This window comes from Phasianus colchicus, chromosome 2, assembly GCF_987193195.1.
Source record: "Phasianus colchicus chromosome 2, bPhaCol1.hap1.1, whole genome shotgun sequence".
In the NCBI taxonomy this organism is placed as follows: domain Eukaryota; kingdom Metazoa; phylum Chordata; class Aves; order Galliformes; family Phasianidae; genus Phasianus; species Phasianus colchicus.
In genome coordinates, this window is record NC_143437.1 from 102,122,534 (window position 1) to 102,136,600 (window position 14,067).

Consider the following 14,067-nt stretch of genomic DNA (forward strand, 5'->3'; position numbering starts at 1 on the left):
TATTGAGAAAATAGGCAGAATACATTAAAAGTATTTCACACTTAGTCCAGCTTGCATGAAAAAAATTTAAATGGTTTCAAATGGTGCAATGAATGTGATGACCCTTCTAGTGAAACTCTGCAGCGCTTGCACCCTTATATTTCATTATTGGTCAGATGGGAGTAATCGCTCTTGCACTCCTTCCTCTGTTGAAGTAACACACGTGTATTTTCGAGCATCCTGCTAAACATGTGGTTGTTCCTGCCACCTAGTGGCTATCACTCAAGTTAACATAACAGGTCGCATTAAGAACACGCTTTCAAAGACAAAATAGAAAAAAAACGCACAAACGTTTGTTTTGAAATGATTATTTAGAGTCGTGTTTTTTTTTTGTTTTGTTTTGTTTTTTTCCCCGAGTCTATTTACTACAAAAGACAGCAAAACTCCTGAACTGACTTCAGAAAAACAAAAAACACAACAGTGGTATACTGATCCTGCAATGTGAACAATTCCGAAGACTGTGACATTTTTAGGATAAGCCAACAGAATTATGTGACTCTTTTTATATCCCCTATCCCTAAAGTAAATTTCATCATTTAAAACAAGAATCCTGAGTTCAGCCAAGCTGGAAAAAGGATGCTCCACTTGTGCGATTTATCTTCAGTAAAATGTGTTTTCACTTTCCATTTTCAGAACTTTATAATGCCTTCTGTTTCTGCTGTTGCCACTCATTCATACCCGTGTGTTTCATACATTGTCCCTTTTAAAAACGTTTAATAAAAGACCATCACATGTGCTATAAACAAGAATGTAGTACTGCCTTTTTGAACAGCAATTCATTACATGCAATAAGTAAACATCAATGACAATAAGAAAACACTGCTGCATTTTCAAGTTTGCATGAGACTGAAGTCAGAGAGGACTGGAACTAAGCCATGGACCATGAGTTACTATGCCCAAAAACTTCAGTATGTAACGACCTAATAACTGAATCCTATAACAGACAATTTCAAAGGGCTTTGTTATGACAGACTGAAATGAAAAAGTATGTTATCTATTTTAGTAAGTTTTATAATATTAATATTCAGAAACAATCAAAACAACAATAAAAGACAGATCCCAGAAGTGTCAGAGATTAAAAGTAGGATGGGTAGTGTCTAATCCTCTTCCTCTCCTCGTGTGAGGAACTAATCAAAGCAGCTATAATTTTTACATAGTTCTTACTGAATGTCAGGTGCTTCAGAAGGGGATTCAGTCCAATCAGCATACTGTTCACAGAACCATCATCAGAAAGGGAACATTAAGTGCAGGATGAAGTCTTAAAACTTTCTTTGCTCTTCAGCTGGGGAGATACTCCCATTCTCTTCTAGCCAGTAACTCTTGCCATCCATGGAAGTTGATGGTCAGCCGTTTTTCCCTCTGCCAAGGAATTCAGTGAGGCTCACTGTTATTTTAAAACTCCGACAGAAGAGAAGCTGACAATCCCAGGGAGAGACAGTTAGAAACAGCAGAATACGTCCAGCTTTTGCTCACCCCACACATTGCTATGTTCTACCTCCTGGCAGGCAGCTGGCAACAGAACTTCATTTACGATACTGCGCTAAACTGTAGTTGAAGAACAGTTTTATTTTCTTTACATTACACTTAAATCTATAAGGAAAATTAATATCCAGTTCTTCACAAGAAATCCAACATGAAAGTATACCGAACATAGTAAAACAGTCAGACCACCATCTCTTACAATATAAAAATGAGTATATGCAGCCACCTCATCCCATGAGTACATAAAGGCTTTTCCAGTGAAAAGTTTCAGTTTTTCATTAACTGTTATTAAGGCAAATCACAGCAAAAATTTCCTGAAGAGAAGGCTGAATACTTGGGCCTTTCAGCATGATTTTTCTCATGAAAACATTCAGGCAACATTCCAGAGTGGATGTGCATACATGTATCTCAGATTATAAGAAGTGCCTCCTTGATAATTAGTTTGATATACAGAAAAGACAACATGAGGCTCAATTTGGGAGTTTCATCTTTGAGGTATTTTCTATTCAGGATTTGTTAAGTAATGAAGTGTTCACAAATTGAAATAATACCTTTTTTTTTTTTTTTTCATCTTAGTTTATATTATTTTTATTTCTGTCAGTGAGATAAAAGTAAGCTTACTAGAAGTTGTTAACCTGCTTTCAGAATAAATCAGCAAAAACATTTAATGGTTAACTCACAGGAACCACAGGGAGTATACTTTATATGTGTTTGCCAGTGTAGATACTAAGTTGGGGAAAAAAGAAAATCATACAATTTTTGAGCAAGCCAAAGAGCTACCAAAAAAATGCCACATATGCACGTGCATAATGCCACAATTCCACAATTCCCTCATTGGCTGCAGAAAAGAAAAACTGGAAAGAAGATCTATACAAAGGGCATAGACAGCAAAAATAGCTGTTCTTTCCTTCTGGAAAGAGAGGAGAAAACTGCATCATCCATTCTGCCCTAAGGGACTATCATGCCTTCTCTTTTCCTTTTCTAGCACCAGTAGTGGCAAAACTTCAAACAGGAGGGACAAACTGCATTCCACCATACTGGCCATGGCCAAGGCACTCTGTAAGGAAGTGGAACACAACTTTAAAAGTCACTCTTGCTGAAAGAGTCAATTTCTGACTGTTCTAGCCATAAAATCATTATATTACAGCTGCCATCACCACTGTAATTTGAGTATGAGAAGATGCCAATATAAGAAAAACAGCGCTGTGCCTTCAGGAGTGAAATCTGGATTGTAGTCTGAACAGGGATGATTTCAGCTTAAATTACAGAGAAAAGCACAGTCCCATCCCACCTCCTTTTGTAACATATCCATAATCCCCAGATTAATGAGCACAAGATTGCTGCTTATGCAGCACACAGGGCTCCTGAATTGTCACTTGGAGGCAGCACTCTCCCTTCACACTGAAAAGGCTTGGATGCCTACTTTGGATTCTACCTTTCACTGTGAGGATTTAATCTCGCAATAATGTAAATTCTTTACAAGATTTAGTCATAACTTTGCTCTCTATAAATGTAATACTAATGACCTTCACTCCATCCTAACTCTGCCCAATTAATGTGATGGATGTGAAATCTGATAACGTAACATCAAGAAACATAAGTAAACTAATCTAGTTAAACAGCTTCAAAGCATCCTAGAGAAGGGAAAATTTCAGCATTGCAAGGTTATTTTGTGCTAAATATAGCAGTATTCTACCTTTAGAAATAGCTCATGCACCTCTTTAAAGCAGATGAACAGTTGGAAGATGTATTTTTAAGAAACCTTCAATTTTGACTAGCCTTTTTAAAAGAGTGCCCTAAATTCCCCATCAATACATCAACACAAAACATGGTACCTGCAAATAAGCAGCAGGTATTTGCAGATTAGCACCTTTATACAGAGAGAAAAAAAAGAAAAAAAAGAAAAAAAGCATGGTACAGATACTCAGCTGCTAAATCACTCCCCCCTTGTGCTGCAGACATTTATTTGCAGGTTTGGAGAACCTTCCTTAAGACTGTGCCTCCTGTTAGAGGGGTTTAGGGAGGGCGTGATGCCTCCTGCAGGAAAGTCTCCATGAGAAGCTGCCTGAAGGCACGTGCAGGTGTGAAAACTTAATGCACGCTGCTAGGAAGAAAGCCAAGGCTGGTTTAACGTGTTGGTTTTGTAGCTGAAAAAAAAGCACCAAATGGGAAAACAGTGGCACAGAGAGACTGCATAGGAACATTTCTACATTATTTTATTCATGGAATCATAGAATCTATGAGGTTGAAGAAGACTACCAAGATCATTTAGTCCAACTGCCACCAGTCTCACCTACTACCCACATCTCTTAGAACCATGGCTTCTGAACACATCCAAAGGATGATGACTCCACCATCTGAGCAGCTTGCTCCTATACTTCACTGCTCTTTTTAGGAGCACCGCTTTTCACGTGTCCTTATCACCAGCACCTCAGCGAGTTACGCCCCGAACGGGAACTTTAAATCCTCACCTCTCCACCCCTCCCCCCCTCAGCACGAGACGGACGCGACGCCTCTCGCCCATCGCCGTGCTGATTGGCTGAGCACCGCCGTCAATCAACCCTAAGGCCCGCCCTGCACGCTAGCAGAGCCTTCGTCTCGCGTGGTGATCTCGTCTCGGTGTGCGTGTGCTCGTGCTCCGGCTGCCATTTTGTCGGCTGGCGGAGCGCGGTGGTCGCCTCGTGTTGGTGCTGGCGTTCGGCGTCCAGGTGGCGTCAGACTGCCGTTCTGTGGAGGCAGTGGCTTTTACATGTCGCTTTCGTGCTCGTGAGTGGTGGTTTTCGCTGTGGGGTCTCGTCCTGCAGCGGCCGTGTGGGGGGGGGGGGGGCGGTGCGATGCGATGCGGTGCGGGCTCAGCCTGGCTCCGCTGAGCGCCTGCGGTGGTGCTGGAGCCCTGTGGCGGCTGCGGGGCGGGCGCGCAGGGCTCTGCCTCTGTTATGGGGTGCATAGTTGTCTCGTTGTCGGGCTGTGCGTTTGCGTGGTGGCACTGTGTAAATCTTTGTGGGTTCCTCACAGCCTGATTTACTCTTTCTGGCTGTGTTGAGGGGAACTGGGAGCTTTTAGAAAACAGAAGTTTCGTGACCTAATGATTTCTTGTTATCTTCTAGTGAGATACAGAGTCTGAGCTTTCTGAGAAGTGTGCCCTGAAAGAACAGTCCATGTCAGGTAGGTGAGTGTGAAGGAAAGGCTCACTATGTAAGCAGTAGAAATAGGTGTGCTGCAGTGTGATGTTGTTTGGGGTTATGCTAATTGCCCCAAAAAAGCGCTGGTGAAAAATTGTTTCCATTTGTTATGTGCTTCGGTGGGAGAAACAAAGTGCCAAAGCATCAGTCTTCTCAGTTTTTATTCTCAAGTGTTTTTGTCAGGTTGACAGAAGTGTATTTTGAAGGTTGTTTTCTTTCATTTAAAAAAGCAAACCAGAATTTAGCTTTCTGTCTTATTACGGGAAAAAGTGAGGAATTGAGGGAATCGCTTAAGAAACTGTTTGCCAGAGCTGGGTTTGGTGCTGGTTTTACTGAGAGATTTTGTGTCAGTTGTGTTTTTTTAAACTGTTTTGGAAAAGCCATGTGTCTGTAGCATCATCTCTTTCTTCTTCAGCCCAAGGTGTCCCGGTAAGCTTTATGGTGGAGTAGAACTAGAATGCTAGGGATCAGATTTCTTCTGACCACAGATTATATGGCCACTCACTCCTTTATGTCTGGTTTTGATGAGAGCTGCTGTTGTCCTGTTAAAGAATTTTTGCAAATAATGTTGCTGTATGTGATGGTATAGTGCAGCAAGATGAAGAAAACAGTAAATCTCAGAAGCTGTAGGTGCCATTGATTTGAAGATATGATTTGCACTAAAATAAGAGGATGAGAAGAGTCTTTGTCATCCCAGTATTCAGGAGCACGGAAGGAAGTGTTTCCAGCACTTCTGCAGATAAATTCTTGTAACTGCAGCTCCAGTACAGTGAAACTCTGGACTGAATCTACCAGGGAGAATGTATTACTTGAATTTACTGTGTAAGTAACCTTTGTGAGATGAGGAGAGGCTGTATAAATGGTATCAGTTATCTTCTGCATTTTTTAACAGAAATACTTTTCTTCAAAGTATTGAATACTTGGCCCTCCTCCTCCCTCTCTCACATGTTGTTTTGGAAACTAGACTATAGTCACAAAAGCAAATCCAGAGATAGTTTTTTTTTCAGGCGTTTCTGGATATATTTTCACAGAAAAAAATTGTGTTAAGTAAAAGAGGAAATTGGTAAACATTACATGCTATGTATACATTTTAGCTGGATCAGTAAAAACATGCTATTAAAACATTCTGAAAGCTTTCTATGAGGAATTTGTTGATAAAGTAAAATATGGGAATTTATCAGGCTGATCTTGCTCCTTTTCTTTGCAGACAGAGTGAAACTTCTGACTCCCTCACCAGACATAGTAGATATGAATCTGAAGATAATTCATACGGAGTGCAGTCGAGAATCCTTGCTTATAGCATTCAAGGGTGAACGCAAGGGAGGGTGTGAACCTGACTACCACATACTACAACAAGAAATACAACATGCGTTCAAAGCAAAAGATAATGTTGACATTGGTGGATCTTGCTTTGTGGAAGACAAAGAAGGAAATTGGTTTAGAGGAAAAGTTTTGGAAAAAAAAGGGCATTTTTTTGAGACCTTCCTCATAGACACTGGACAAGTGGTAATGGTTGAGGAAGTGCATGTTGCTTCTGCTTGTGATAAATTTTTCCAGCTGCCACCAATGATAGTTTGTGGGATTTTTGCAAACATAGTTCCTCTTGGAGAAAAATGGAGTCCAAAAGCCATAAATTATTTTTCATCACTGGTGGGATTAGAGGTCACAGGTCACGTAGAAGCTGTTACATCATACCAGTTGTTTATTCTTGAAGTACCGAAGATCATCAGTGATGTTCTTGAACTGAACTTAGGGAAACTTGTGGATAGAGATTCCTTTTGTCTTATTGTAGAAATGTTAAAAGTGTTTCCCCCGCAGTTCAGGACACTGCCACAATTTCTGCAACAGAAACTTTCAGTCCAGGAGTTACTTAGTTTTAGTAATCCTGAGAAACCATCAGACTCTTCCTGGTTGTTTTCAGATGTTCTTTTTCCAAATCTACCAGCTGACAGTAGGGTAAGTGTAAAAATAACTGCTGCAGAAAGCCCAAGTAAATTTTACTGTCAGATACAGAAATGGCAAAAAGAGCTGGAAAATTTGACAGAAGCTATGTGTTTGTATTATGAAGATATCAGCACAAAAAATAATACATTTTCTGATAGTTTAGGGCAATTTTGTGCTGCCAAAAGGAAAAATGGACAGTGGCATAGAGGAGTGATAAGGCACCTTCTACCAGACTTGTCTGTGGAAGTCTGGTTTATGGATTTTGGTAACATCGAAGCTGTGCCATCTAGTTGTGTTCAGAAGCTTCTAGCAAAGTTCATGTCACTACCAATGATTTCATTTCCGTGTGCACTGTCTTGTTTTGGTAATCATGATAAGGCGGTAATAAAACTTCAGCTGAAAAGATTTATACAGGCCTTGGCAGGACAAAATTCTCTGTGTATTTATGTTAATTCATTTGATGCTCGTGATCACCTGTATTACATTACATTGCCAGGTGAAAGTTTTGGAATTAATAGTGAGCATCCAGAAAAGTTGAATGAAGGAGCTGCCTTATGTGTCTCGCCTTTGGAAACCAAAATCACCAGTATTGGTGTAAGCTGCAAAGCACATGCTGTGTGCTTTACACGCAGTTCTCACAATTCGTGTGAGAATTATGCTGGAAATAGACAGACCAAAAACTGCTTACCTGAATGGGGTGAGTCTTTATCAAGTCATTGCAAAAGTGTAGAAATGCAGATGAATTCTCATCATGCTGCTTTTGTGGTGTATGTCATAAACCCTTCCAACTTCTGGATTCAAACATGTGCGTATCAGAATGAGTTTCAAGCCTTGACAGAAAATATTGCAGATGTGTATAACCAGTGTGGAGCTGAGGAAAGAGTCCTTAAAAACCCAGAACCTGGATTACTGTGCTGTGCTCGGTATAGCAAAGATGGACATTATTATCGAGGTATTGTCACTGAAGTGCTTGATGTAAATGTTACTGTTTATTTTTTGGATTTTGGGAATACAGACCTAGTACCCTCCTACGATGTGAAAACATTGCTTCCAGAGTTTTCTGATTTGCCAGCCTTAGCCATGTGTTGTGAACTTGCTTGTGCTTTTCCTGTTGATGATACGTGGGTTAAAAAGGAGAATGATTTCTTCAAAGAGGTTGTGTCTAACAGAGTACTGATGTTTCAGGTCATTGGTAAGCATGGTAACAAATACACTGTTAATGCGTTGTACAGCATTGCTTCTCAGAAATGCAGTGTTGCTGCACTTATGGTTCAGGCTGGTTACGCAGAATACTGGGAAAGGAGATCAGATTCTGCTCTAAAAGTGTCCAAAAAATTCCAAGCCCAAAATCAAAGCACATCTAAACAAAAACACGTAAATGCACAGTGTGCCTCTAAAACTCATAAAAACAATACATCACGAAATAGACAGGTAGTTCAAAAGGAAAAAACATTAAGCATGCCTTCTGTGCTGAGAAAGTCTGTTTCACTGTCCTCGTTTGGAAAAGGTGTTCTTTCTGAAAGTCATAAATTGGAGCCTGAGGAAAAAATACATTATAAAGAGTTTGTGTTTAAACCGGGAGCTGTTTTTGAAGTGGTCTGTTCTTACAGTGTTTCCCCAGCAGATTTTTCATGTCAGTTGCAAAATAAACTACCAGAGCTAGATACCTTAATGAAGCAAATCCAGACTTACTATAAAGAACATACCCATCCTTACAAAACTGGACAGATTGCCTGTGTTGTTAAATGTCCCAAAGATGGGAAGTGGTACAGAGCAGCAGTTGTGCAGCAGGTATCCCCAAGCGAGGTTGATGTGATTTTTGTAGATTATGGTTATCGGGAAAGAGTTGTACTTAATGACCTTCAAGCTATTCTTCCAGATTTCTTAACTCTGGAAAGTCAAGCGTTTCAGTGTGCGCTTAGAAATGTACCCTTACAGACTGATGCATTTAATTGGCCTGAAAAACTGTGTAGACTCTTCAAAGATTTCATATCTGCTTCTGTTGGACCACTGACTTGCACTGTCTATGCTCTTGTTCTTCTTAGTTCAAGCAGTTTATGCAATATAGTTGACTTACAGACTCCATTTGTTGGTGCAGAGGAGTTTCTCAGGGAATGTGGACTCAACCACTCTGACTGTATTGAGTTGCAAAGGCTTGTACCTTTGGGTTCTCTATACAGTTTTTTCTACTCAACTTTTAATATAAAAATTGGAAGCGAGGAAGAAATTTACATAACTCATATACATAGCTTTTCAAAATTCTATTGCCAGCTTAATCGAAACACTGAAACTATAGAGGCATTGATGAAGAAGGTTAGTGAAACAAGCAAACTGTTAGATCACACAAAATGTTACACTAGCAATATGCGATTATGTATAGCTAGGTATTTTGAAGATGGTCTCTTTTATAGAGCTTTGGTCTCTCCTATGAAATCAACATCTTATTTGTATGCTGACTTTGTGGATTTTGGAAATAAGCAGATGACAGAGAGAGACCAGGTGATGCCTCTTCCAGACTCTGCCACAGATCTTATATTCACACCCATGCAAGCTATTAAATGCCGTCTGTCGGATTTCAGGGAGAAAAATGTTCCAGCAGGTGTTATTAGATGGTTTGAGGCGACTTTCCTTGGTAAACTGCTGAGGGCTGTGATTGTATCCAGAGAATCAAATGGCCAGATTGTTGTAGAGTTGTATGATGAACAGCTCCAAGTGGGTCAGAAAATTGAAGAAAAAATATTGGAGGAATTGGCAGTTGTTACAGATTACACAGAACAATTTGCTGGAAATCACAAAGTGGTGTATCATGTGGAAGATGACAAAGAAGTTAATGGAGGAAATGCTAAAAATCATGGAAGAATTGAATTGAAAACTAAACTGGCATGTCAAGTACGTGAGTATTGCCAGACAGATGTAGAACAGGATTTTGGAGATGAAGAGCAAGCTGGTAGCACATGTGAACTGCATAGTGAGTCCTCCAGCCCATTAAGTTCTGAGGACAGTGAAGAGCCACATTTTCGCAAAACTGTCTGCACTGTTCTGGAACACAGAGAGAAACCTCTGGATGGAAAGCCTGCTTCTCTATTGCAATGTTATCCTTCAGATTTGAACAGAATAGCTATAAATGTTCCCTCTGAATCTTGTACTGAGCGACACACCAACACAGGTCAGCAGGGAAGGAATAATAAGAATGTTCCTGAACTAACTAGTCTTCCTCCACGTGATATTCAGGTGAATTCTGAAGTGGAAGTGTATATTTCTCACATAAATAATCCATCAAGTTTCTACATTCAGTTTGTAGAGGATGAAAACTTAATAATTCAACTAGAAGAAGAATTAAATGAAAGCATGGTGAATACCCATCATGAAAGTGGCTTAGATGAGCTCAGGGTAGGGGATCTCATTTTAGCAGAGCATGCCGCTGACAGTTTTTACTACAGGGCAGTTATAAAAGCTCTGAAATCAAGAAACTCATACGAGGTTGAGTTCATCGACTATGGTAACACAGCAGTTGTAAGCCCTTCCAAAATCTGTGGAATTCAGAGAAAACTCTTAACTTTTCCAAGGCTCAGCATTCATTGTTTCCTTAGCAAAGTAAAAACTTCTGATGAAAGCTGGACTGATGAAGGTACTTCCTATTTTCTAAGCAAAATAAATGGTAAGCCAGTCACTTGCAAGTTCACAGAACAACATGGAGAGCAGTGGGAAGTGGAAATAATTTGTGATGGGAAGTCTTTGTTGTATGACCTTCAGCAGAGAAAGGGCAAGACAGGATTGCAAAACAAACCAGTGCATGATTGGGAAAGTATGCCAAAACAAATTCAGGTTACAAGTGATAATGCTCAAGATGGGAAGTCTATGAATGGCTTAGGGGATCAGAGGAAAAATTGTGCTGTTAAGATGAAAAATACTTCTGAAACACACACAGATATTCCTTCTCAAGACCTAAATTCCGAACAAGTAGAAAGAGCAGAAATAATGAATGTTTCAGTGGGTGGAGAATTTAACGTGCAGTTAGTTAGAAATTTGCAAGTATTAAATGACTTAAATGTGATGCTGGTCAAAGAAGCACAAGTAAGTGGTTTGCTTGCAGTGGAAAACATTGAAGAAGGGTTAGAGTGCTTGACAAAATCTGAAAGGAACTTGAAGTGGTATCGCTCAAAAGTGATAAAGATGTTTATCAGGGAGAAGTTAATGCTGGTTTACTTCATTGATTATGGCAACTGTGAGGTGGTGTCCTTAAATAATGCAAAGATTCTCAGTAATGAGATGAAAAGCATTCCTAAACAAGCTGTGTTTTGTGAATGGGTTTGGTTTAAAAAACTGAATATTCCATTTGTCCCTGTTGTAAATGCACTCCTAAGTCGTGAAATAAGGATCTTGTTTCTGAGATATTTGGAATCCTCTCATATCTGGGAAGTAGAAATTCTAATAGGGGAATTTCTGCTCATTGAGTACTTGGATCAGCCTTCAAGTCTTTGTCAGACTATTAGATTAGAAAAATCCAGGAATGCAGATTGTAAGGAATTTGCTAACTCTGTCAGGATAAATTCAGTCACGTGGATACCTCTGCAAAGTGGCAGAAGGTATCCTGGGTTTGCAACTATGGTTACTGATCCTTCAAACTTTTGTGTCCAATTTGAAGACACATTTGATTGCATGAAGAACTTGACTTTGCTTCTCTCTGATATTCCTGAGAACTTGCCTGCTTTGCCTGAAGAACTTGTAGCTCCTGGTACCAGCTGCTTGATCCAGTTTGGAGTGGAAGCACAGTGGAACAGGGCAGAGATTAGTGAAGTGACAAGTCAGTCTGTTGTTCTTACATTTATTGATTATGGCTTTCTGAAAAGCATCCCCTATTCAGCTATCCATAAACTTAAAGTTATTCCAAAAGCTCTGTCTTTCTTACCACGCTTGGCATACTCTTGCTCTTTACATGGTACGGTTCCTACTGCAGGGGAATACTGGAGTAGTGAAGCCAAGCTTCTGTTTCAAGAGCTTCTTGGTAAACCAGGTCTGATATTTCATTTTAACCACTATGGCTATGGAATGAGATTAGAGGTTGATGTTCTGTATGGGGAGAGTAATTTGGCTCAGTCCTTAGTTGCTGCTGGCCATGCAGTCTACTCTACAAGTGGGTGCAGCCTTACTCCAGTTGATAGAAATGAATCAGCCAAACTGCATTTGCAACCTAATACTAATTGTAGTAGAAGTTTTGAACTAGATTACAATTAAACCAAACACATCTTTACTTTCATCAGGAAAGAAAAAAAAAAAGTGAAATAAAAAGAGAATCTGAAGCATGGGACAATTTGTGATAAAGCTTCAAAAATGGGTTCTGATAGAGAGGGTGCTGATACGTCACCAATAAAAGATCTGAGTTCACATAAGACTGAAAAAAATACATGTAGGCTACACTGTGAAGAAAGTTTTCAGCAGTGCAATGACATTAAAAGTAAAATTGATTTCTCCTAGAATACTTCCAGAATCATTGCTTGTGATTCTGATAAACCCCATTCTATAATGACGGTGTGAAATTGAAGGAGAACTTCAGTAATAATTGAACTGCAGGTTTAGAAGAATAACTTCGGTAGTGCATAAGGAACCTACGCAACTTTCTGTTTACTTTGTTGAGACTAACTTCACTGTAGTGCCAAGCGATACTTAGTATAAATGCCTGTGTGGTTGTTCTAAGGGTTGATGAACTGTGCTTCTAGTTTCTGGTTATCACTCAGTTGTAACAGCACATCTTGCTTGCCTTTCTGTTTTGAAAGATCATCTGGATACTTAAATGGCAGTTCTGTTTGTGTAGTACTCATATACAACCTACATATTTTTAAATTTGCTTTTTAATAATGTAAAATATACTGATTTAATTTGGATGTTTGTATATCAGCGCTTACTTGTTGTTACAACATGGAGCCTGGTAATGACAGTGATATAAAATAAATCTTTCTGATTTATGAAGATTGCACACTAGGTTTATTTGTGAGACTCTGTCTTTTATTTTCAATGTATAATGAGTTTTGTTTGAGATAGTAGTTTCTCTTCTGAAGTACTGATAACCAAGCTGCTTAAGCTAAAAACTAAATAATAGAAAGTATTTTCAGGATTATACAGTACCTGAAAAATTAGAGGACTTTGGCCATTAATGTTACTAACTTTCAAGAAGGGCATCATAGGGTTATATTACAGTTGTTGATGGGGTTGTTGCTAACTATGGATTTTGTCCTCAGTCTTGTTTCTTTAATGAGGACTTCCCCTACCCTCAACTTTAGGCATAACTGCACTTTTTTTTTCTAAAGGGACAGACTGTACTTGTGATGTAGTTGAGATAAATTTGTACTTAGAAGAAAGATACAGGGACATAGGTGACTTTTCCCTTTTGCTTTTTAGCAAGTGTAATTCTGAACTAAAAAAATATTATTTCAATCTTGTAAAACACAACTGGAAACTACTGCTTATCATTTAGTGGTGTTCCATGTTATTTTTTCTGTAAATTGTTTATGTGACAATGATTCCTTTGGTTTTTTTTTTACTTATGTAAGAGTGATAAAGAACCAGTTACATTGAATTGAAATGTCTGCATGTATGTTGATGTATTCAGTGTTCTGCCTTTTTGATATGAATAAAAAAAATGCTTATCTTCTGTGTGCAGCATGCCTTGCTGAAGTAATTCTGTATGTTTTAAAACTTTTTAACCTCAGTGGTTGGCGAATGCTTTGGAGAAAATTTGAGGCTATGTCTGTGCCTTCTTTGTGAGATGGTGCCAAGGATTGTTCCTTGTCCTCTAGGCCAGCAGCAGTCGAGTGGATTATTATATCTCTCCTGAATCAAGGTTTATTTTTGACTGCTGTACAAGTGGTGCAGCTTTTCTGCCTGCTCACTTGTAAAACTTTGTAGCGTGAGATGAAAGTCGCTCTACACCTGGTCTGTTCTGTGCTGCTAAGGTTTACTCTCATTGGCATGCTTTCCAAAGGAAGCTAGGCCTCATGTGAAAACGAGGTACGCATTATAATGTTTTTTAGAGTTGCATGTGGTTGCTTTGAGAAATGTTTTTCATTACAATTTCTGTGTTGCTGAGTGTTTAAACTCTGTTTCCATCAGGGCAGGGGGGTGATGGTCTCACTATGCTCTACCCTTGTGAAACCCCATCTAGAGTACTGTGCCTCTGTATCATTGGGTGCCTCAGTGCCAAAGGGATGTCGAGCTGTTGGAACTGGTCCAGAAGAGGGCCAAGGAGATGGCAAGAGGGTGGGAACACCTGTCTGATGAAGAAAGTCTGAGGGAGCTGGGTTTGTTCAGCCTGCAGAAAAGAAGGCTCCCAGGGAGATCTCATTGTGCCATTCCAGTACTTAAGAGAGCTCATAAGTGGGAGGGGAAATCAACTTTTTGCATATTTAGGTAGTGATAAGACAAG

General features: G+C 39.5%; 1 protein-coding gene across 4 annotated transcripts; it reads left to right on the forward strand.

Moving 5' to 3' along the window:
- Positions 1–4,032: 4,032 nt before the first annotated feature.
- Positions 4,033–13,649, forward strand: TDRD15 (tudor domain containing 15). 4 transcript variants are annotated; one of them, XM_090136437.1, is made up of 3 exons: positions 4,033–4,287; positions 4,629–4,690; positions 5,911–13,649. In XM_090136437.1, exon 3 carries the CDS (start codon positions 5,952–5,954, stop codon positions 11,880–11,882), a length of 5,931 nt encoding a protein of 1,976 aa, XP_089992563.1. In that variant the 5' UTR covers positions 4,033–4,287; positions 4,629–4,690; positions 5,911–5,951; the 3' UTR covers positions 11,883–13,649. The 4 variants fall into 4 exon arrangements, with proteins under 4 accessions (XP_089992563.1, XP_089992564.1, XP_031451765.2 ...); XM_090136438.1 differs by having other exon boundaries at positions 4,033–4,229; XM_031595905.2 differs by having other exon boundaries at positions 4,629–4,686; positions 5,911–13,604.
- Positions 13,650–14,067: the final 418 nt, after the last annotated feature.